General features: G+C 43.9%; 1 protein-coding gene across 3 annotated transcripts in view; it reads left to right on the forward strand.

The window, feature by feature from the left end:
* Positions 1-1,253: 1,253 nt before the first annotated feature.
* The window catches only part of Aqp9 (aquaporin 9), a 50,546-nt gene continuing 28,223 nt past the window's right edge, over positions 1,254-23,576 (forward strand). The window contains exons 1-4 of one of the 3 annotated variants that reach the window (XM_052187865.1): positions 1,256-1,317; positions 1,848-1,960; positions 3,106-3,284; positions 3,543-3,716. In XM_052187865.1, the coding sequence (XP_052043825.1) occupies positions 3,606-3,716 (111 nt within the window). In that variant the 5' untranslated portion in view covers positions 1,256-1,317; positions 1,848-1,960; positions 3,106-3,284; positions 3,543-3,605. Of the gene's footprint in view, positions 1,318-1,847; positions 1,961-3,105; positions 3,285-3,313; positions 3,717-23,576 lie in introns of those variants that run through there. The other 2 variants (XM_052187867.1, XM_052187866.1) reach the window with 2 other exon arrangements.

Here is a 23,576-nt window from a genome sequence, read left to right on the forward strand (position 1 = left end):
GGAAACAGAAGTGTAGAGTTAAGTTTGATGATAAGCTATGGTGATAGTGAATGATAGATGCTAATCACCTAAGCACGGAATAAGTTTGCCCAATCTCTATTTTTAGGCTCTCCACCCTCTCTCCTGATCCGTTTTAATGGCTTCCTTGGTCATCTCTCTGAACACAGGCACCCTTTGCCTGTGGGCTCGCACTGCTTCCTACTTCACATCTCTCCGATGCACATGTGGTTCCACGTCACACAAGTGGAATTCACAATCTCCACTGCAGTCCTGGGCTTCTCCAGGGCTCTTCTCCTAGCGCTTTGTGCTACCTGCCCCAGCCAGCTAAGGGCCCAGCAAAGTACTTAGATGGTTTCTTTTATTTTCAGTCTAACCCACCAACCCTTTCTGTTTCAGGACATTTAAACAGCTTCCACTTCTTCATTATGAAAACTGCCACTCAGCTTTAGAATCATGTAACACCCCTCCACGAATCTATATTTCTATTTAGGGCTCCCTTTAATCCCCTCTCCAACTCACAGCTTGAATTATCTTTTTTAACTGGTTAAATTTGATCATTGATAGTTTAATGTAAGTACTTAGGGCCTTCTGCTTACTCCCGCCCCACCCCCGTCATTCTTCTTCCTCCCCATTGCACTCATCTTCCCCATAGCACCCGTCTTTGCCTTGTTTGTTACCTGTTAATTTGTTGTTTTGTTTCAGAACACGGTTTCTCTGTGCCCTGACTGTCCTGGAACTTGCTCTTATAGCCAGGGCTGACCTTGAATTCATAGATCTGCCTGCCTCTGCGTCCTGAGAGCTAGGATCAAAGGTGTGAGCTAGCCCAACTTGCCTTGTGACCCATTGATTTTAACCAGGACTGTCTGTGTGGCCATGGGTTTAGAGCTGTCCCTAGAGCCTGGCAGGCAACTATTTGTTGCACAACTGAAGCCATCAGTGGCTAGTAGTTTGTCCGGGACAGCTAGGGGAGGATGATCTTCTTAAAAACCCAAAGATCTCATGACCACATTGGCCTGCCTAATCTACTCCAATAATTTATGACATGTTTGACCTGACACACAATTTACAAGGCTCAGTATAGCCTTGCTTCCCCCACCCCAGCTCATTCTTCACACCTTTCCTTCCTTCGCCCTGGAGGCTAACCACAGTGGGTGTTTCTCTGGTTCTTTGATAGGTGTCATGGTACCCCGACTCCACCCCTCAAAGTCTTTCGCACCCACTTCCTTCCCCATTTCATGTGAGCAGCCCCTGTGCCTCCTGATCTCAGCTCAGACATTACTTCCTGGGAGACACTGCAGAGATCTCCTCGCCAACAAGGTGGACTCCGCTTGTCATATGTGCACATAGAAATCCAGCCCTCATGGGGGGAGGTGGGGGTGGGGCAGAGCATGTGTCTTCGGCTGGAATTATCTACCTGTGCCTCTGTGATTGTTCCTTCTGTTGGTCTCCTCTCTGTCATACCCAGCCCTGTGACAAGCAAGACCGCCCTGTGCTTTCGCTACAGGCAATGCTTGGCACACAGCAAGTATGCCATAAATATTTGTCAGATGAGTGAGCGTGGACTCTGAAGAATATGCTTTGTGTCTTATTAGCTGAAGTAAGAGCAATAAAGTCCTGTTCCTCTGGTCTAGCCACCGGGACTTGGGCATAATGTGGTCATAGGAAACTCTCCAAGACAAAGCTATCCACGATCACCTAATCAGGAGTTAAAGCAAACTTCTCGGTTTTTATCCACAGGGTCATTTAATCAGGAGTTAAAAGTCAAAATGCTAGATTTTTTTTTTTTTTTTTTTTTTTTTTTGTTATAACACTGACCCCTTCAGTCTGAACTGTAACTTTACCTGCAGCTTAGGTGTTTGATCCTGCCTCTGGGCTCTTCCCAGCTGCTCTCCTCACAGCCTCTCCTCCTGCCTTCCAGCCTGCCTCCTCAGCTGGAAATGACTGAGGGCTTCCTGCAAAGGTAGGGGAGGGCCCCCAAGAGGGATGGAACTGGGCAGGCTGCTTTGTGGGAGGAAGGGAGGGAGGAGAGAGAGAGAGAGAGAGAGAGAGAGAGAGAGAGAGAGAGAGAGAGAGAGCAGTGCATAGCATGGGTTCAAGTCAGTGGACTGACTAGGGGTGTTTAGAAACTACTGCCTTTCAGACAAACCAGCTTTGGAAATCAGGGCTTGCTTATTGGTCAGGACAAGAAGCTATATAAGATGTAGTCTGTTGCCTGAAAGGGTGTTAATTCATCACATTTAAACTAGACACCTTAAGTGGGGCATAGTTACTCCTTTTTTTTTTCTTTAACTGGGATGGGATTGACTGACCGGGGGCTAGAATTCCAGCCCTCTGGTTGTGTATTGCTGCATTTTCTGTCCTTGTGATTCTTGAATCCTAAGCTTTGTTTAGTAGATAGGGAGACCACTTCAGTGAACAAGAGGGAGGTCCCATTCTGTCCCATAAACACCTTAACACCCCACTCTTTCTTTCTTTCTCTCTCTCTCTCTTTCTTTCTTTCTTTCTTTCTTTCTTTCTTTCTTTCTTTCTTTCTTTCTTTCTTTCTTCTTTCCTTCCTTCCTTCCTTCCTTCCTTCCTTCCTTCCTTCCTTCCTTCCTTCCTTCCTTCCTTTCTTCCTTCCTTCCTTCCTTCCTTTCTTTTTCTTCCTTTCTTCCTTTCCTTTTTTTCCTTTTTTTCCTTTCATCCTTCCTTCCTTTCTTCCTTCTCTCTTTTCCTCTCAAGACAGAGTTTCTTTGTGTAGACCTGACTGTCCTGGAACTCATATAGACCAGGCTGGGGCCTTGAACTCACAGAGATCAGCCTGTCTCTGCCTCCCAGTGCTGGGATTAAAGGCAGCACCAACCTGTCGTCCCATAAACGTACATTGTGGAGCCTTTAGACTGCCCGTCCATATTTTAACTTAGCTATCTCTAGAGCCCTTCTTGGAGACTTAGGCTTTCCAGTAGTCACAGGAACTCCCTGAGGCACTTCTCGAAGGGGACTAGTCTCTTTCCCTTACACTCTCCAGTTTGGAAGAAAACCTTCAGTAGAGAGTGTTCACAGTGTAGGCATGCACACCTGATTTAACAATTCTAAATTACACCCAAACTGCCCACTTCCGAATAGGAGAAAACAAATCATCAGAAGGCTGAAATTGTGTAACATGTAAATCTCTTCTGGCCCGAAGCCCATCTCTGGTTTGGCAACACAACCAACGCAGCATCTCTTTTCTCATCTCCTGGGAAAAAAAAAAAGAAGGAAAGAAAGCCAACAGAGAAAAAGTAGCCAGAGAGCAGAGAATAAAGGTAATGATTAATCTATCAGGTACAAAAAGGATCATTTTGAGGATTTGGGATTATAACTCATTAATTCAAACAAATAGCAATGAGCAGGGAGGGAGGGGCTGACCGCAGAGGCAGACAAGGATTAAGTCACAGCTCCTAATTGGGACAGGCTCTCACACAGTCAAGTGTCTCTCTAGTCACCTCCAGAGATCCGTGCAGAGCTAAGTGAGGTTTTTGGTTTTGTTTGTTTGTTTGTTTTGTTTTGTTTTAATGTGGTAGTGAAGGCAGGGAACAGAGCAAGCAGACCTTGGTGGAAAGTGTACCTCTGGCAGAAACCCCAAGATGCCTTCTGAGAAGGGCCAAGCCAAGAAGAGCCTCACGCAGAGGCTGGCCCTGAAGAGCCGTATAGCTAAGGAGACACTCTCTGAGTTCCTGGGCACCTTTATAATGATTGTGAGTATCTCCCCATTTCCATTTCCCCACTTCGGACAGAACCCTGCCTTCCTGGCTGCCAAGCTTCCGGAGCAGGGCATTTGTTTCTGTTTTCTCTGATTATCAGTTCCAGCCCCTTCCAGGAAGCAGCAGGTTACTTTGGAGGTTGCGTGGCTATTTGGTGAGCACGTCATAAGAATTTCACTTATCTTAACGTGTATCCAGGATAGTTGGGAGGAGTGGAGAAGGGGAAGGGAGCACGTCTTCATTTTAAAGTGTCTTAAAGGGGCTTTTATGATGAAAGAATGAGCTGCGGGACATTTCTTGAGTTGAAGAACTGATCTGTGTACCCAGCTTGCTTCCCATGTGGTGACTGAGTCACCTGAAACAGACATCACTGGTCAATAGATATGGATAGCATGGAGCAGGCTGCCAAGAGAGGTGCCTGGCAGGTTTATTTTATTTTTTTAAAGATTTATTTATTTATCTTACATATATGAGTACACTGTAGCTGTACAGATGGTTGTAAGCCATCATGTGGTTGCTGGGAATTGAACTCAGGACTTTGCTCACTCTGGCCCTGCTTTCTCCTGCCCAAAGATTTATTAGTATATAGAAGTACACTGTAGCTGTCCTTAGACTTACCAGAAGAGGGCATCAGATCTCATTACAGATGGTTGTGAGTCACCTTGTGGGTTTTGAACTCAGGACTTTCAGAAAAGCTGTCAGTGCTCTTAACCGCTGAGCCATCTTACCAGCCCGGGGGGGGGGGGGGATTATTTATTTGTTTGTTTGTTTGTTTGTTTATGTGCGAGAACACACACACACACACACACAAGTGCATCTGAAAGCAGCCTGATGGAGTTGGCTCTCCTTCCACCATGTGGACTCCAGGGATGGGGCTCACTCATGTCATCAGACTTGGCGGCAGGGACTTTTATCTATTGAGCCATCTCACCGGACTTACTTAGTAAATCAGAACTTGGGGGTTGGTGTGTTGTGTGTGTGTGTGTGTGTGTGTGTAGCCCAGTGTTGGTTTCATATAATTTCCCTCTTTTAATTTAACTTGGCTTGAGCAAATCTCTCAAGATCTTTAAATCGATAGTTACAAGAACTTCATAGAGATAAACATGGACTGGCCTAAGAATCGTGGAAGGAGATTGGCTCAGCTGTTAAAACAAACAAAACAAAAAATAAAATGGAAACCAGAAACTATTGGTAGTTACTGAAGTGGTGTGAGCCCTGGATCCAGGCTTTCTAAGTTCTACCATTCTCTGGAGCATTTGTACAGAGAGAAAATTATTGTCATGGAACAACTATTTATTTTGATTTAAGTTTTTAGAAAGCAAGAGAGAGAGAGAGAGAGAGAGAGAGAGAGAGAGAGAGCGCCCTACTTCAGGTATAATTTCAGCTTTTCCCTTTTTTTTAAGATTTATTTTTTATTTATATGAGTACACTGCAGCTATCCACACACTAGAAGAGTGCATCAGATCCCATTACAGATGGTGAACCACCATGTGGTTGCTTGGAATTGAACTCGGGACCTCTGGAAGAGCAGTCAGTGCTCCTTACTGGGCCATCTCTCCAGCCCAGCTTCTCAAGATTCTAGAGGACTGTCCTTAAATTGTACATATTAGAAAAGAAAGTCTTTTGGCTTTGGATCATTGAGAAGGAAAGAGGTAGGATGTATAAACTGAGTCAGAACTGGGAGTTTGTTTTCCTTCTTCCTTTTCCCTGTCTGGAAAGGAAGGAGGCTCTGTGTTTTTCTCACCCTGGTCAAGGTCAGGCCTTAGGTCTGGGTGGTTAGAAGGAAAAGAGGGGGAGAAAAAAGCCCCCAAGTCATCTTTCCAGTCAGCTTCCTGGAAACTTGCCTCCATCTAGCTATGAAGATGTTTGGGACTTTTGTTGTTGGTGGTGGTTTGTTGTTAAAATAGGGCCTCATTATTTAGCTCCTAGAATTCATTATATAGACCAGGCTGGCTTCAAACTCAAAGACATCCACATGCTTCTGTTTCCAGAATGCTAGGATGAAAGGTGTGCACCTCTATGCCCATCTCGGAGCCATAATGCTTGAAAATCTGACATTAAAAAAAAAAAAAAAAGAGTCGCCAGTATACCCTGCCTTGAGGCTGCAATGGCTTATGCAGAGAAGCGAAGCAAAGTCTGTATCACCTCAGTGCAGAAAACCAAGAGGAAGGGAGCTCAACTTCCTTTTCTGCAACTGAAAAAGTCTTAAAGCCCTTCCTTGTTTCTTAAGAATCAGTTTCATAACCCCATTACACATTAAGACGATGCAAACTGCTTCTAGCCATTTACCCTTGAGATCATGAAGTCCTGAGCCATCTTTCCCCCTGATACTATCATCCTTCTTCTTTCCTTAAGGCTGGCCCCAATTACTTGAGGTTGCCTTCCCCAAGGCTAGAAATTCTCAATCTCTATTCTCCCCAGCCTTTCTCAAGCTTGCTGTAAAAGGATTTCCCAGAACTAGCCCATGTGATAATAGGTCATAAGACCCTCATTTCAGAAAGACCCAGCCTCATAGCCTGGAAGAAGGAATGTCATTACGGAGAGGGACAGAGAAGAATCTGGACAGACAAGCTTGCTGTCTTCCCACTCAGTGACTTTTATTAACTTGTTTTTTGGTGCTTGGGAATCAACCCCAAGGCCTTGTATGCATGATATTCAGACACTCTCCCTCTGAGCTATGCCTTCTAGCCCTAACCTAGTTATATAGCCTTAGACAATGTTCTGACCACTTCTTCACTGGGCCTTTATGCTTCCATCTTGTCTATGTAGTAAAGTCTCCATATAATGTTGAAAAGACAGCCAAATAGGCAGAGGGTCCTAGAGGGTAGATGTAGAACCTGCATTTCTTCTCTTATTCCTCAACCATCTTTTCCTCTGTACCCTCACAGAATCCTTTAGAATAAACCTGTAAACTCAGGGTTTCCCTTAGTTCTGTGAAATGCACAGGTCAAGGAATGGTCACCCAAGGAGAGAGTTGTAAGAATTTCTAATTTGAATCGATAAGTCAGAAACACAGTTCAAACAACCTGGAGTTTAGGTATCTGCAGTGGGGGAAGGTCACTCTTGAGGCCAGAGCACTCACCCAGTAGATCCTGAGGCCATCTCCACTCAAACTGTGTCATTGTTGAGTATCACTGATGTCTACTGCAAACTAGACTGTCTGTTTGCTGATGGGGAGCAAGTCCATGTATGTGTGGTGGTCACCATGTTCTGCGTTGACTTCCATGGAATGAGAACAGTTTCACCCACACAGACCAACAATCCCAGGCAGAAGCTAGACACAGAATAGTTAAATATTGCTTTGTCGAAAACTGAACTTTATTCTGGCCAAAGGCAATTCTGTCATGAATGATAAATTCCAATTTACTTCATATAGTTATTTGCTAAAGTAAAGCTTGGTATAACCTAGAACTTTAGTTGTCATGTTCTGTTTTGTATAAGCCTGAAAGAGAAGTGCAGAGAAGTGTAAGTTTTTGAATAACAAATCCCCTGACAGTTGGATGACAGATGCCACCCTGGAGAGGGGCATCATCCTCATTCAGAGTCCAGTCTAACTAGTACTCTTCCCAAATTGCTAAGCTTCCAGTATGTAGCAGCCTGTGGTAGGATGGTGCAATGGATTAGCGATTTAAATTACAGGCTCACGTGCATCTATTACATTCACTGATTTGCTAAAGTCAGCCACGCCTCTCTCTCAGACCAAGCACCCCTTCCTCTCATCTCAGGCACCCCTCCCTCCCAGCTCAGCTAGCCCTTCCCTCAAAAGTCTATAAGGCAGTTCTGAGGGTTGTTAGTGGATCTCCAGTCCCAGCTCCCCAACTTAGTGGCCAGCCTTATCAGGAGATATTTTACTGAAATCCATCTCAGTTATCCATCAAACCTGGACAATTCTTGCTACTGGAAACACGTACTTCTGTGTAAGGTCACATTATTTAGGATCTATTGGCAAATGCAAATCTTGCTTGGCTTTTTCTAGTAAAGATTTGCCTACTTCCAAGGCCTGGAAGGAGAACTTTGGAAAGGTGGCAGAGGCTAGACACATCATTCCCACCCTGTCCGATCCCAGGAGTCTGAAGCCATCTCAAAATCTGCTTTTTGGGGGGGGTCCCCTTCAAACCCATTCACCCCATGATTGAAATGGCCAAGGAGGCCTGGTGGTAGCCCTCAGGAAAGAAAAGGCTCTTGAAAAAATGTGTTAAATATGTCTCAAAACCAAACCAATCAAGTCATGAGCCAAGGACTAATCTGGCCTGTTAGACTGGGACTTTTTAGATATAAACCTTTCATCCTTAGTAATGTTAGGGAAAGGTTGCCAATGCATCTGCCCTCTTGCAGAGGGAAGGTTTAAACATTTTGAGCTGAAGAAAAGGGAGCAAGTGGCAAGTTTCCAACATGTATCAGGCTGCTTAGATATCTAATTACCAAGATGGCCACATTCATTGTTGGCATGAGTTTGTAGTTACGTCAGTTATAACAAGTTGCAGCTAACAGTTTCTTTTTTATCTTTCGTACACTGTTGAGGAAAGGGAAGGGTGAGGCCCCAAAGAGCTAAATGCCCACACCTGAAAGACATTAAAACAGATTTCTTTCTAATTCGGGACTTTAAGCTTACCATTTCACTTCTCAAACAAGGCTAGGGAAACTGTATGGTAGATTAGACACCCCTACCCCGACTCTCACACCCCTCCCCTTTCTTCAGCTTTTCCATAGATAGAAGCCGTGAGCTGGCATGCGCTCGTGGTCACAAGAATTGAATAGTAGAGCGTTGGTGGTGGCGCACACCTTTAATCCCGGCACTTGGGAGGCAGAGGCAGGCGGATTTCTGAGTTGGAGGTCAGCCTGGTCTACAAAGTAAACTCCAGGACAGCCAGGGTTACACAGAAAAACCCTGTCTCGAAAAAACCAAAAACAAACAAGAATTGAATGGTAAATGGATGGCCAGGCTGATGACACTAGGCATGGCACCTGGGACCCAGTGTCTTCACCTCGCCTGTGTAAAAAACAAACAAACAAAAGACTGTTTATGTGAGGGGACACACATGAAATGCAGGTAGGCGGGGATTGCTTGCACCTGGGCTTGCAGCCTGGGAAGAGCAAACTTCAGAAGCTGAATTAGCTCTAAGTTTCCCAGGGGAGCTAGCAATGTCCTGCTTCCTTGGCTTCTCAGCTTCCTTAAGGTCTTAAACAATGAGTTCAGCCTCCCTGAGTCTCAAAAGGAGCTAACACCTGCACAGAGGTGAATACTGAATGCCCATGACAATCAAGTCCCCAGCGTCAGAAATGGTTCTAGAATTCTGGCTCCCTTCCTCCCTTTCTTGCCTGGGGTTCCTCCCCACCTCCCCCATCTCCTCCCAGGCTTCTTCCAATGGCTTTCCTCTGCATCTTCCACAGAGCTCTGCACAAATACAAATGGGACCCACAGAAAAAGAAAATCTCTTCCTCCCCTGAACTTGCGAGGACTTGTCACTATTTAGCACTATTTTTCCTAGAGGCTATAGTTGCCATATACTCTTCTGTGTAACTTGCCTCTCTTTCCATACTTCGGTTCTTTGAGGCAAAGCTCCTCTTACCCTTGATGCTGAAGGGAAGGGCATTTTTCTGAAGTGGAAGCTGTGGGTAGTGGGGAAGACCGGTGATTCTTTTCTAACCACTGAAGTTTCTCCCATGTTAGAGACCTATCTTTTGGCATCTCAAGAGTGAAAAGAAAGCATAACTGCCTTAAATAAACACAATGCCCTTGATCTGTGCCCTGGAGGGAAATTAAAAGCAATTGTCCTGGAACACAGAATACAGAGGGGTAGGGACGGACGTGGGCAGCAAGGACTGCAGACGTCACAGATCCCACTGCGTACAGGGGACCTTGTTGCTCTCCTCCATGCCTTGCCCTTCTCTGGGAGCATCGGCAGGTTTCCAGTTCCATTCTGGGCGGATTCTTGGTCAGACATACTACTCAGAGAAGTTGTTACCACAAAGTGCATGTGTTCCAGACTGCACGTGCACTTCCCATCAAGGAGATTTTCAAAGAGTATGTGGTCTGGTGTTTCAAATGAAATCATCAAGTTTTTAAGAAATTTGGCCTCCTGATTGAAGGAGATATCCACTTCATAGGGCATAACCCAATGCAATTCTGGTATACTAGGTTACTCAGAAACCCTGGGTACTAAGACAAGGCACGTGTCAATCCACCCTTTTTTGTTGAAAGAAGAGCTGATGCAATTCTGTGCTCTTTGAATCCACCTAGAGCCCGAAGCCTGGCCTTAGGTCCCTGCTTCTTCCTCCTGTGAGCACAGAGCGTTCTCATCTGGACTCTGCCTTGTTTCTGTCTTTCCTGGAAGATAAAGGAAACTGACCAGATCAGTTTGTCCAGATAAAGAAACAGGAATAGCACCCTTAAATGTTTCATCCAGGATCCTCCAGTCCTTAGGGGGTCACAAGAGCTGGCCTTGGTATTCTGTATTCTGACTAAATACACCACCATTATTAGACACCAGAGATGTCACAGGATCACTACTCAGAGCAGATATGATTGTGCATATGACTTTTACTAGAAGGTCTACTTGCAGTATGGGATGCCTTTGTTTCCCACAAACTTACTAAAGCTCTTGCAACACTTGGATCCCGAGGGGGCTCGGCCACCTGTCCATCCATTTATGGTTCCTAGGGCCTACTGACTGTGTGGTATACAAGTTTCTTTTAGGTTTTCTGCTTTCTGGATTCTCCTGGAGACCTCTCCTGACACTAAGGACAGGCTCTTACTATGTAGTTTTATCTGGCCTTGAACTTGCTATGCAGACCAGACTGGCCTTGAACTTACAGAGATCTGCTTGCCTCTGCCTCCTGAGAGTTGAGATTAAAAGTGTGGGTCATGACTCTCAGCATGAGACCTTACTTATGTCTCATGACAAAGGACTTACTGAGAACTGGACCTCAAAAGACCCCTTACTTGACCCTTTATGGCTCAGTCAGAGCCTTTCTGTTTCCTCTCTGTATGCTGGTCTAGTTCATTGTTTTGCAAAACCACCTCCCACTTGAATCCTTGAATAATGAAGACTAAGGGTTATAGTGAGTCAGACAAGTCTGCAGTCAGCAGTGCCCTGGCTCACTCAAGCCAAAGATAGCTGCTATAGCTTAGATCTTAAATCTACCCAAAGCCTGTGTGTTAAAGATTTTGGTCCACAACCTGCGATGCTATTGAGAGGCATAGGTCCCATGGAAGAAGTTAGGTCACTGGGGACTCTGGTTCTTTCCTTTCTCATTTTGTTTCTGTCACCAAGTACCTTCCAGCTGCACTTTACCAAAAGCCAGAAGACAAGTGAGTCAAACCATCACCTTAAACCCCTTAAGCTATGAACCAACAAAATAAACCTTTCTACATCTTCCTCTTTCTCTTCCTCTGCTCCCTTTCTTGTTTTGTTTTTTTTAGACAAGGTTTCATTCATGTAGGCCAAGATGGCCTCAATCTTGTTGTGTAGGAGAGTTGGCCTTGAGCTGATCTTTCTGCTTCCTAGCTTTCGGCTGTTGGGATTATAGGCATGTGTCACCATGCCTGACAAATCTTGCCTTCTTGCACGTTGTTTCTCGTAGATGTTTCTTTGTTAGAGCCACAAAAGCTAGCCCACACGGAGGGTTTGTCTGAGCTGTCAGAATCCTCTGCCCTCACTCTCCCACATGGGGGCTTCAGTTTGATGTGGGGTCTGATGCCACCATCTTTCAGATGAGGGACCAGAGACCCACAGTCTCACAGAACTCTGCTCTGTTCTTTTTCCCCCACACAGCAGGGCGTCAGAACTCTCAAAGTCAATTCCACCAACTTCTCATCGTTTTTATTATTTATTTGTGATTTGTGTGTGATGTGTGTAGTCCTTTGTATTTCTGTGCCTGGGTGTTCTGCATCCTTAAGAAAGCCCAAGGCTTGAACGCCCATCCTGTAGAAGAGCTAACTCTCCCCTACGATATCCCAGGGGTATTTCACAGGGGCTCTATCCACTCAGTTAGGATAAAGGCAAGAAAGGCTGAGATGAATGGGCCATTGCTTATTAAACATAAGCTTTACAATCAGACATACTTTAAAAAAAAATAGTCTCTTGAGGTGAGGGCATTGTTCTCATGCTACTAAGGCCTAGTGTGACTGACTTTTAGTTAGTGCTTAAGTGAAATGCCCAAGCATGTAAACTGCAGAGCCAGGATTAGAATCTCTGCTTTCCCTACACTACGCTTTTAAAGTGAACATTGCTGGAGATGCTTTAAATTTGGGCTGCCTTTTCTTTGTTACTGCTGTGTTACTGCTTTGACAGCTTTATACATGGCTTTGTGGTCTTCCTGCCTACTTGGATTTATGTCGTAGAATTTAAGGGTGTTAACTCACCTGTGCCAAGACCTCATGAACTATAGGCCACATTCCTGCAATGGGTGTCTCTGTACAGGTCTCCTGAACGTGCTTGCAAGCATTTCTCTGGAGTGTGTGTCTAGGTCTGTTGGCTTCTACAGTATCAACTTCTTCAACTTGATGTGTGTTTTTAGGATTTCTCTCCAAAGTGATTCCAGGTTTGTGCTTCCAGTTGCAACCTATGACTCTTTTCCATTTTCCTTATATTCAAGTATGGACGTTAATGCCCTGTTTTCCTATTTTTCCCCCCTCACTCCCTTGGAAGACAGGACAGAGGATTTCAGTAGTCATTTTCATCTAGCCTGGTGTGACGATCATTTTTGCACACACTTTTCCGAGCCATCAGGTTTTTCTCTCCTTGTATTTCAAGGAGATGTACTTCAGGACAATGCAAGCCCCCGGATCCTGTCTTCTGACAAATTCTTTTTGGGCTTTCAAACATTTTCTTCACAGATATAGGATGTGGATATTTTAGAACCAGACACCAAAGATATCCTATGGTTTATCAAGGTCAACTGCTTTTTTTATTCATATTTAGAGCTCTGAGTCAGTAGACTTTATTTTGATGTGTGTTATAGAATAGGTGTCTGTCATCCCTGTCTGGAAAGATAGCCAGCTGGCCCAGCCCCATTTCTGAGCACACTTTCGGTTCTTCGTGGATCCAGATGACATCTTTGCCATATCCCAGGTCACATATGTTTGTATTTCATTTCTGTTTCTAGACCAATCAGTTTGAACAATGTGACTAATGTCCAGACATTTTTGTTACAAATTACATATTTCTGACAATTTTTAAAATTGTCACTATTTGTCTATATTTTCAACCTTTTATTTCTCTATATGAATTGCAGAATCAACTTATCAAGTTCCTTAAGAGAAATTATGAGTTAAATTCATGCATCACTCTAGATACAGCTGACAAGTTTGGAATGTTGAGTTTTCTCATCTGTGAACATGAAAAGTAGATTTCTCATTAGTTGGCTTTTCCCTAGAATTTTATACTTTGTATCAGTTGTATATATTTTAAAATAGGGTTTTTCCTTCAGAGGCTAATGATGACTTTGCTATTTTCTGTTCCCTAAACACTTGATTTCTTCTACTGTCACATTTTTGCAATTTAAACCTCTTGTGTGCTGTCAGTAGAAAGTCTTAATAATGTTATCATTTTATTGTCAACTTCATGATCTTCTGTTATTAAATATAATAATCCCTGGGAGATACTGGAGAATACTATAACTTCAAAAGGATCCTTATTTAGGTCTGATTTTAAAAAATTTAGAGTACAATTTCTGCAGTTATTAAGCACATAGATTTATGTAAGCCTTTGAAATAAACATGTGAGCCCGCTTTATCTGCTCATATGGTTAATTCTATTGATAAACAATTTTAGCACCAAATAAGCCCTATATTCTTGGTACTTGTTTGTATATGGACCTCTGAAACCTGTGACAACACATAGACAAGAGTGTAACCTGCACACCTGTTACCAAGGCAACAGCCACCATATCTGCATAATCCACTTGGCTCACCTTCCACCTTTACCTATGACCACATCACCATCCATATATAAAGAAAGGCCCCTCTGATCCCTCTCTCTCTTCCCACAATTCTCATTCTGCGGCCATCTTGCCCTTTCCTCTCTCAAATAACCTCACGTGGAACTGTTTGGCCCGGTGTGGTCTTTCTGGATGGTCCTAACGGTACTCATACCTAACAAATCATCCTACACCTTATGTGAAATGTTTTATTAAAGATTTAAATCATAATTTTCAAAGATTTATCTATTTTTCTTATATATGTATGACTATGAGTGTTTTGCCTGCCTATATATATGTAGACCATGTGCATGCATGGTCTCTCCAGGGGCCAGAAGAGGGCATTGAATTCCCTGGAACCGGAGTTGCAGATGGCTGTGAGCTGCCATGTGGATGCTGGGGACCAAACCTGGGTCCTCTGGAAGAGCAGCCAGTGCTGCTCACCACAGAGCATCCCACTCCCCCCAACATCACGCTTTCTATCTATCGTCCTTGTCGAGCTGTTACTGAGTTTGCAGTGGGCCCCTGAAATGGGTTCCAATTATTTTTCTCCTACCTGTTTTGTAAAATGCTTCATTCTTATTTTATTTCTTTATCTTGTATATGTGTGAGGTCAGAGTATATTTTGCCAGTTCTTGCCATCCACCATGAGGCATGAGTCCATTCCTGGGGACTGAACTCAGTTTGTCAGACTTGTCAGCAAGTGCCTTTGCTTCCAGAGCCGGCGTCTCACTGACTCAAGAACAAATACTTTCTATATGGTGGGAGTTATCCAGTCCTTAAAGATTGTTTAGTGTATATTTACACTGAAGGAAAGAGAAGGAAAGAGAAGAAACAGGAAAGGGAAAACTTACTTAAAAAGTCATAGGTTCCGTTTAGATTTTTGTTCTTGATTCCATTTTTGGAAATCGACATATTTATCTAAGAAATTCAGCCAAGTGTGGTGCACACACCTGCACTTCTAGTTCTTGGGGAGTCAAGAAGGATCTGAATTCAAGGTTATCCTCAGTTCCAATGTTAGACTGAGTCCAACCTGGGCTACAAACAGGTTTGTAGAGACCCTTCTCTACAAATAACAGCCTCAATAAATTAGAAAAGAAAGGGAAAGATAAAGACATTGTGTCTCATTTGCTGTTACACACATATGTTTCAAAGTTGCTATTTATTTATTTATTGATTGATTGATTTATTGATTTATTTATTTTGAGACAGGGTTTCTCTGTGTAGCTCTGGCTGTCCTGGAACTCACTCTGTAGACCAGGCTGGCCTCGAACTCAGAAATCGCCTGCCTCTGCCTCTCAAAGTGCTGGGATTACAGGCGTGCACCACCCCCGCCCGGCTTTATTTTTATTTTTATTTTTTTGAGACAGGGTTTCTCTGTGTAGCCCTGCTAATATTTTCAAAACTAACATTTTTTTAAAGTGATAGTTTTGAAAAGTATGTACATAGCTTTCTCTGGCTCTTGAGAGCCTTGTAGCCATGCCTTCTTTACAGTTCTTACAAAGGCTTCTTTGTTTTCTGCTCCAGGAGTATCTGCTCTGACCATTGCCTTCCCACTGCCTCCACAGCTTCCCTCAGCGCACACCTGCCTCTCTCCGTGGGCCCTTTGTGTGTCACGGGTACTGTACTTTGCCTTGTGTTTGAAGCTCTTTACAGTCCTAACGCTGATCATCCCTTCCCTCCCATTAATCTCGCCTCATATCTCAATTCCCCCTCAGTATCTTTTTTAGTGAATTTAAAAAAAAAAAAAGATGAAACTTTTACTTCTCCTTTGATAATTCCGTACACGTGAGCAATCCTACGCACTCGTTTCCCACCTCCTCCCACAGGCGCCTCCCTTTAAGCCCTCTCTCTTTTTATTTTGTTGGCCCTCTTATCAGGGCAGACTTACATTTAACTCTCAACTACTGACTCATTTTCTAATTTTAAAAAATGAGTTGTTAGTTTCTCTGGTATTAAGATTAAGATTAAGTTCTCCATACCAGCCTGTCCTGTGTGCTCCCGAATGACTGTGCTCGCGAAGCCTCAGGTCACCGTGTCGTCGCGTCGTTTCCTTTTGCTAAGCTCTTCATGCTCTGCCCTCACTCTCCACATATGGTTTGTTTCATCGGCCGTCGTTTCTCAGGATCGACTCACTTGAGTGATCAGTTGTGCCTGTTTGGGATTTGCTGAGACCAGGTGTATTCAGAGTGTAGTGGCAGAGTGTCCCAGCTTCAGGGCTGTCTTGAGTGTGCATCTCAAAGGGTCACTCTGCTCCTACATTTTTGGCTGGTAGGAGAAACCTCCACAAAAGTGAAATCTTTGGTCCTTGCTCCTGCTGAAAAGGTAGACATGGGACAAACGTGCCTTCACCTCTGTGTGGATGTGTTCCTTACCAAGTGATCAACTAGGGACTCTATAATAGGCAGGCATCTTCCAAGTTTCTCTTGTTTCTGTTTCAGGTCTATTATCAGCCTTTAGGTCCTTTAAAACCTGTATTTCTTTGGTAGTGTAAGACCCCCAAAAAACCCAGGGCGCCCCAGCACCCCCAACGCCTCGGAAAGCGACAATCAAATCACTCGCAAATAGCATGAGGATTTCTTTTATTCCAGAATTCTGGGTTCCACATCCGTACACCGCGCAGGGCTAGAGGACTGTGGACCCCGAGGGCAGAATTGGGACAGCTTTTTTAAGTTCACAACGAAGCCCGAGAATCACCAACCAATTATTCCTTAGCATTGAGAGCCCGCGTAGTGCGGACCAATTAATTTGTACCACTCTATAATTTTTAGATCAATTAGTTTAAATTATCAGAGCCCCGCACTCAGTGGACCAATTAGTTTCCTATTGGAGTCTATAGCTGCGTGACCTCCTGGATAGGTAATGGCGTAAGCAGTTTACAGAAGCAAGATAAGCTTAGCTCATTTCCAGTAACCTTGTGGGGCCAGGATCACCTATTCAAGGCCTTTTTCTCTAGCGCTTAAAGGGCGGGCTCTGGAAAGTGACCTTTATCTAGTTTCTAACAAAAAGCACAAAGAGCAAACTCTGGAATATAAAGTTTTTGGGGCTCCTTAGAAGGCTGGAATTAGGCTGTGTTATTTTTATCCTTTCATTAGATAATATTAGAATTAAAAAATTATGACTGAATATATATTCATTCTTCATCTTGAATGTAAGGATCTGTCATTTTTTTTTGCCAGTTGTGGAGAATTAGTACCTTTGCTACCTTGTCTTTCTTGTGGTCTATTTTTGGAAACTGACTGTGTGACTTTCTCCATCTTTGCATTTGTTTGTTTGTTTGTTTTGCCGAGATGGGGTTTCTCTAGACCAGTCTGGTCTCGAACTCACAGAGACCTGCCTTTGCTCCCAAGTGCTGGTATTCGTTTGTATTTCTCACAGCCACCTACCCCTTCATCCTGAGCCTCGTGTGGTTGTCTTACCCCATGACAACCCCAGTGTGTGTGGCCTGCTGCCCACTCACTCCCTATTCCACTGTGTCTCATCTGGGCAACACTAGTCACGGAAGCACCAGGTTTCTTACTGTATTCTTTCGCCTCTTTTGTCCCCTGTGCTTATTTGCTTTATAACCTTGTCCTACTAAAGCCCAGAACATTCCTAATAGTTTACGTCCCTTCCATCTTCTCAGGACATCTGGAGCTAGTCATTCTGGCTGCTCCATCTATTCCCTTCCCTTCCTGGAGGAGCTTTTGTATGTATTTGGGGGGGGAGGAGCGGTCATAATGTGTACTGAAGATGCCACAGAGAATTATTGTGTGCTTTGTGGGATTTTGTGTGGTTGTCTCATCTTTTGGAGTGCATCCTCTGAAGCAGATTTTTTTTTTTTTTTTTTTTTTGCTCCTAAGAGATTATTGTATTGTGGCCTGGAGCTAGGGCTCAGTCAGTAGAGTGCTTGCCTAGCAGACAGGAATCCCAAAGTCCATAGCATTCCTAGCACCACATAAACTGGGCGTGAATCCCAAATCCATTCCATTCCTAACCATACAAACTGGGCGTGGTAGTCCTCGCCTGTGATCTGAGCCCTGAGGAGGCAGGAGGATCAGAAGTTCAAGATCAATCCTGGTTACCAGTGAGTTCAAAGGCCAGCCTGGGCTACCTTAGACTTTCAAAAAATAATTCATTACATACATATATTACGTGAAGTATAATTATATATATAATATATTATATATATATATATATAATATATATACAATTGTGAAGTAGAAAAATAAAAGAAGATGGACAGAAGAAGGAACCTTTGGCAGAACACTGCCCCCTAAAGAACAGCTGTGTTTGTTTCTTCTCTCTCAGGATGGGACAGGTGACCATAGATAGGAACTCACCTCACAAAACTGGTCCTGTCCAAAGTCCCCAGCCTTCAAGCCAGCAACTGCTCTTGTCTGTTTTCCTGTGTCAGCCATTAGCATAAAGGGACAGGTGTCTTCCCTGGAAAGTTTCAGTTTCCAAGACCTTAATAAGAAAGATCTGCCAAGTGGGCAGGCGAGTCTGGGGGGTGGCGGTGGAGGGGCACAGATCTAGAGGCTGCAGCCTTCTGAGCTGCTTGGAGTCCGGCAAAAAGACCCTGCTTGTGAATCTTAACTATTTGGACTCAGAAAACTTTGTTGTTGTTGACTCTCAAAAGGGAGCTGCTACTTCTTCTTTTTTTTCCTCTAGTTTCCAGAAGTGGGTTCCCATTACTTGCTAAGAAAGGAGAAGCCGGGGATTAGGGAGATGCTGGCTCCTTCGTACTCTACAGACCGTGGTGAAGATGCTGCTTATATAATGACACACTCTTATTTTTATTTATTTATTTATTTTCTAAATTCTTTGTTTACACTCCAAATGCTTTCCCCTTTCCTGGATCCCCCCTCCCCATATGTCCCATAGGCTCTCTTCTCTCCACCCATTCTCCAATCACCCCCTCCCTTTTCTCTGTCCTAGTACTCCCCTACAATGCTGGATCAAGCTTATTCAGGATCCAGGCCCTCTCCTTACTTCTTCATGGGAGTCATTTGATATGCTAACTGTGTCTTGGGCATTCAGGGCTTCTGGGCTAATTAACATCCACTTATCAGTGAATGCATTCCATGTGTATTCTTTTGTGATTGGGTTACCTCACTTAGGATGATATTTTCCAGTTCCAACCATTTTCTTAAAAATTTCATGAATTCATTGTTTTTAATTGCTGAGTAGTATTCCATTGTATAAATATACCACATTTTTTGTATCCATTCCTCCACTGAGGGACATCTGGGTTCTTTCCAGCTTCTGGCTATTATAAATAAGGCTGCAATGAACATAGTGGAACATGTGTCCTTATTGCATGCTGGGGAATCCTCTGGGTAAATGCCCAGGAGTGGTATAGCCAGGTCCTCCGGAAGTGTCATGCCCAGTTTTCTGAGGAATCTCTAGACTGATTTCCAGAGTGGTTGTACCATCTTACACTCCCACCAGCTGTGGAGCAGTGTTCCTCTTTCCCCACATCCCCACCAACACCTGCTGTCTCCTGAGTTTTTAACCTTAGCCATTCTGACTGGTGTGAGGTGAAATCTCAGGGTTGTTTTGATTTGCATTTCCCTAATGACTAATGATGTTGAGCATTTCTTAAGGTGCTTCTTGGCCACCTGAATTTCTTCAGGAAAAAATTCTTTGTTTAGCTCTGTACCCCATTTTTAAGAGGGTTATTTGGTTCCTTGGGGTATAACTTCTTAAGTTCTTTGTATATATTGGATATTAGTCCTCTATCAGATGTAGGGTTGGTGAAGATCTTTTCCCAATTTGTTGGTTGCCGTTTTGTCCTTTTGATAGTGTCCTTTGCCTTACAGAAACTTTGTAATTTTATGAGGTCCCATTTGTCAATTCTTATCTTAGAGCATAAGCTATTGGTGTTCTATTCAGGAACATTTTTCCTGTGCCCATGTCCTCAAGGGTCTTCCCCAGTTTCTTTTCTATTAGTTTCAGTGTGTCTGGTTTTATGTGGAGTTGATCCACTCCCTTGATCCACTTGGAGTTGAGCTTAGTACAAGGAGATAAGAATGGATCAATTTGCATTCTTCTGCATGCTGACCTCCAGTTGGACCAGCACCATTTGTTGAAAAGGCTATCTTTTTTCCACTGGATGTTTTCAGCTCTTTTGTCAAAGATCAAGTGGCCATAGGTGTGTGGATTCATTTCTGGGTCTTCAATTCTATTCCATTGGTCCACTTGCCTGTCACTATGCCAATACCATGCAGTTTTTAACATTGTTGCTCTGTAGTATTGCTTGAGGTCTGGGATATTGATTCCTCCAGAAGTTCTTTTAATGTTGAGAATAGTTTTAGCTATCCTGGGTTTTTTGTTATTCCAGATGAATTTGAGAATTGCTTTTTCTAACTCTATGAAGAACTGGGTTGGGATTTTGATGGGGATTGCATTGAATCTGTAGATTGCCTTTGGCAAGATGGCTATTTTCACTATGTTAATCCTGCCAATCCACAAACATGGAAAATTTTTCCATTTTCTGAGGTTTTCTTCGATTTCCTTCTTCAGAGACCTGAAGTTCTTTTCATACAGATCTTTTATTTGTTTGGTTAGAGTCACACCAAGATACTTTATATTGTTTGTGGCTATTGTGAAGGGTGTCATTTCCCTAACTTCTTTCTCAGCCTGCTTATCCTTTGAGTATAGGAAGGCAACTGATTTGCTTGAGTTGATTTTATAACCAGCCACTTTGCTGAAGTTGTTTATCAGCTGTAGGAGTTCTCTGGTGGAGTTTTTTGGGTTACTTAAGTAGATTATCATATCATCTGCAAATAGTGATAGTTTGACTTCTTCCTTTCCAATTTGTATCCCTTTGACCTCCTTATTTTGTTTAATTGCTCTAGCTAGAACTTCAAGTACTATATTGAAAAGATATGGAGAGAGAGGGCAACCTTGTCTTTTCCCTGATTTTAGTGGGATTGCTTCAAGTTTCTCTCCATTTAGTTTGATGTTGGCTACTGGTTTGCTGTATATTGCTTTAACTATGTTTAGGTATGGGCCTTGAATTCCTGTTCTTTCCAAGACTTTAAGCATGAAAGGATGTTGAATTTTGTCTTGACTCTCCCCGTCTGTCTTAGCCAAGGCTTCTATTCCAACATAAAACATCATGACCAAGAAGCAGGTTGGGGAGGAAAGGGTTTATTCAGCTTCCACATTGCTGTTCATCACCAAAGGGAGTCAGGACAGGAACTCACACAGGGTAGGAACTTGTAGGCAGGAGATGATGCAGAGGCCATGGAGGAATGTTGCTTACTGGCTTGTTTCCCCTGGCTTGCTCAGCCTGTTCTGTTTTAGAACCCAGGAAGGCCAGCCCAGGGATGGTACCACCCACAATGTTCTGGGCCCTCCCCCTTTGCTCACTAATTGAGAAAATGCCTTACAGCTGGATCTCATGGAGGCATTTCCTCAACTGGAGCTCCTTTCTCTGTGATAACTCCAGCTTGTGTTAACACACAAAACCAACTATTGCACCTTCTAACGTGAGTGCCTGGGACTGAACTCGGGTCATCATCAGGTTTGGCACCCAGCATGTTTACCTGCTAGGTCCCAAACATAACATTATTAGTTACTATGGAGAATAAAATAAGAAGTGTGGGGGAGAAAGGAGGCAAATTTCTTATGTATGTACTTTGAAACTCTTTGTATGCCCCTGCGCAGTCTCTTTTTCGTTTTTCTCCCCCAGTGAAATGTGTCTCCTCCCGATGTTATAGAACATTGTTTGTGAGGTGCTGTGAATAACAGTGGTTCATGGGTGGAGCAGAGCACTTTCTAGATGCACTTGTAAGATTGGGGGTTAAATGAACTCAAGCAAGAATCTGCAGAAGCCTTCAGGCTGACTATAAAGGGGTAAATGGAATATATTTAGGTCAGTTGGACCATAGACTCTTCAAGTGTTCAAGGAGCACCTCGTGGGTGCTTTGTAGAGAATGGTACCCCGAGAATCGCAGACCCTGGAAGGAACCTAGGAGACACACCAGTCCCCAGGCCCCTCCGCCTCGGTGGGTATTCCAGATCGAAAGTGACAGAGGATTTGGTGGATGCTGCGAGTGCTTCGAGGCAGGGAGAGTCACTCTCAGCAGCTGGCATCTTATCTCACACAGCACAAGGACCGACGCTCACCCTAACCTGACACGTGCCTTTACAAATCAGTGCCCAACGAGCTTATTCTGGCCTCTGGAATCAGGACCAAGTTCTCATCAAGCTGAACATTGTGTTGAGAGAGGGATGTGGATGTCCTTTGGGAGTCAGAATGGAAGCACATTTTTCTTCTCAACCCGGTTGAGATGAAGGAGTTCAATCATCTCTGATTTCTGGGGCTTGAGTTCATTGATGAACACCTTTTCTACTTTGAGGGCACTGGGGTTGGCCATTTGTTCTCTAACCAACTCCCAAGTTGAATATTCCTCTTTCTTTATAAGCCTGTCTTAATGTAGGGGCTTCTTAATAAGGCCCATTCTCTCAAGGAACAAGCCTCCAGAAAACTTCCTTTTCAACCAGAATGTCCAGATGAAAGTTTTAGCTCTTTGTGATTTTTTTTTTTTGCTACCACTGTGAAAGTTTTAGTTTTTCAATTAAAAAACTTACTTTCTAGAAAGATGAGTATAAATATGCATCGTATTCTCATAAAGAGGACCCAGAGAAGCAGTGGTTCTGTCCCAGAAAGCACCTGGGGGACCAGAGGACCTGGCTCTGGCTCAGATACTCAGATTCCAGTTACCTATTTAAAATCTCTCTCTCTCTCTCTCTCTCTCTCTCTCTGAGTGTGTGTGTGTGTGTGTGTGTGTGTGAATGTGTACATTAGTGCAGGTTCCCTTGGAGGCCAGAAGAGGGCCAACCTCAGATATCATGAAGAAGGCAACACAGGTAATTGTGAGCTCTTTAGCCTGGTCTCTGGGAATTGAATCCTGGTCTTCAGCAAGAATAGTATGTGTTCTGCCCAGCTATCTCTCCAGCCACAGACTTTCTTCTTAAGCCAGAATTGATTACAGGGAGGAAGCCTTGTCTGGCCTACAGCACATGGGTTCTAAAGTGTTCCTCTTGCATCCATCCCATCTCACATCTGTCCCACAGTCGGAGGAGTAAGAAGTCAAACCTTGGTCCAGTCGCTCCCTTTGTGTGAACCTGAGGAGCTCTCCTAGCCTAGCCTCAGCTATGGCTTCCATATCTATAAATGGTGACAAGTGATCCAAGGCACAGCCCCAGGGAGGGGGACCAAGGAACTAATGTACGAAAAGTGCTTAACTCAAAACATCTCGTTGCTAGGGAGCCCCCTCTGTGGCCTTCCATAACTTGCTTTCAGTCATAGTATCTTATAGCAATGAAAAGTAATTAATACGGATATTAATCCTGAATAGCTCCCCCAAATGCTGGCCAGTGCCATAGCTTATGACACAGCTGGTTCTGTGGTGTGTTGGCGTGGGGAGCATCCCAGAGCGCAGAGCAGAGGACAGCCTCAGGTGCAGGCTCCCACCGTCTGATTTCTTTGAGGCAGGGCCTCTTTGTTATTCTCTCTGGTGTATGCCAGGATAGGTGGGCATCAAGCTTCAGGTTTCAAGATTCTCCCGTCTCTACCTTCCACCTGGAGACAGGAGCCTGGGTACAGGTATGTGGTGCCAGCCCAGCTTTCTGTGGGTTCTGGGGATCAGAACTCAGGTCCTCTAGCTTGAGCAGCAAGTGCTTTAAACACTGAACCATCTCACCAGCTCCAGGACATCTTGTTTGACATTTTAAAGGAAGTGATAGATATATGAGACCCTCAAGAAAAGTCACAGACAGCAGCAGCAGAAGCAACAACAACAACAGTAACAACAAGACCGTGAGGGCCCAGTCTTCCCACTCCTTCTTACTGCCCTCAGCAATTCATAGAAACCATCTCATTATGCGAAGTTCCATGTTGTGTCTAGTAAATGGTTTGTCACAAGCTTGTGACTCAGT

Source organism: Apodemus sylvaticus, chromosome 7 (assembly GCF_947179515.1).
Source record: "Apodemus sylvaticus chromosome 7, mApoSyl1.1, whole genome shotgun sequence".
NCBI lineage: Eukaryota > Metazoa > Chordata > Mammalia > Rodentia > Muridae > Apodemus > Apodemus sylvaticus.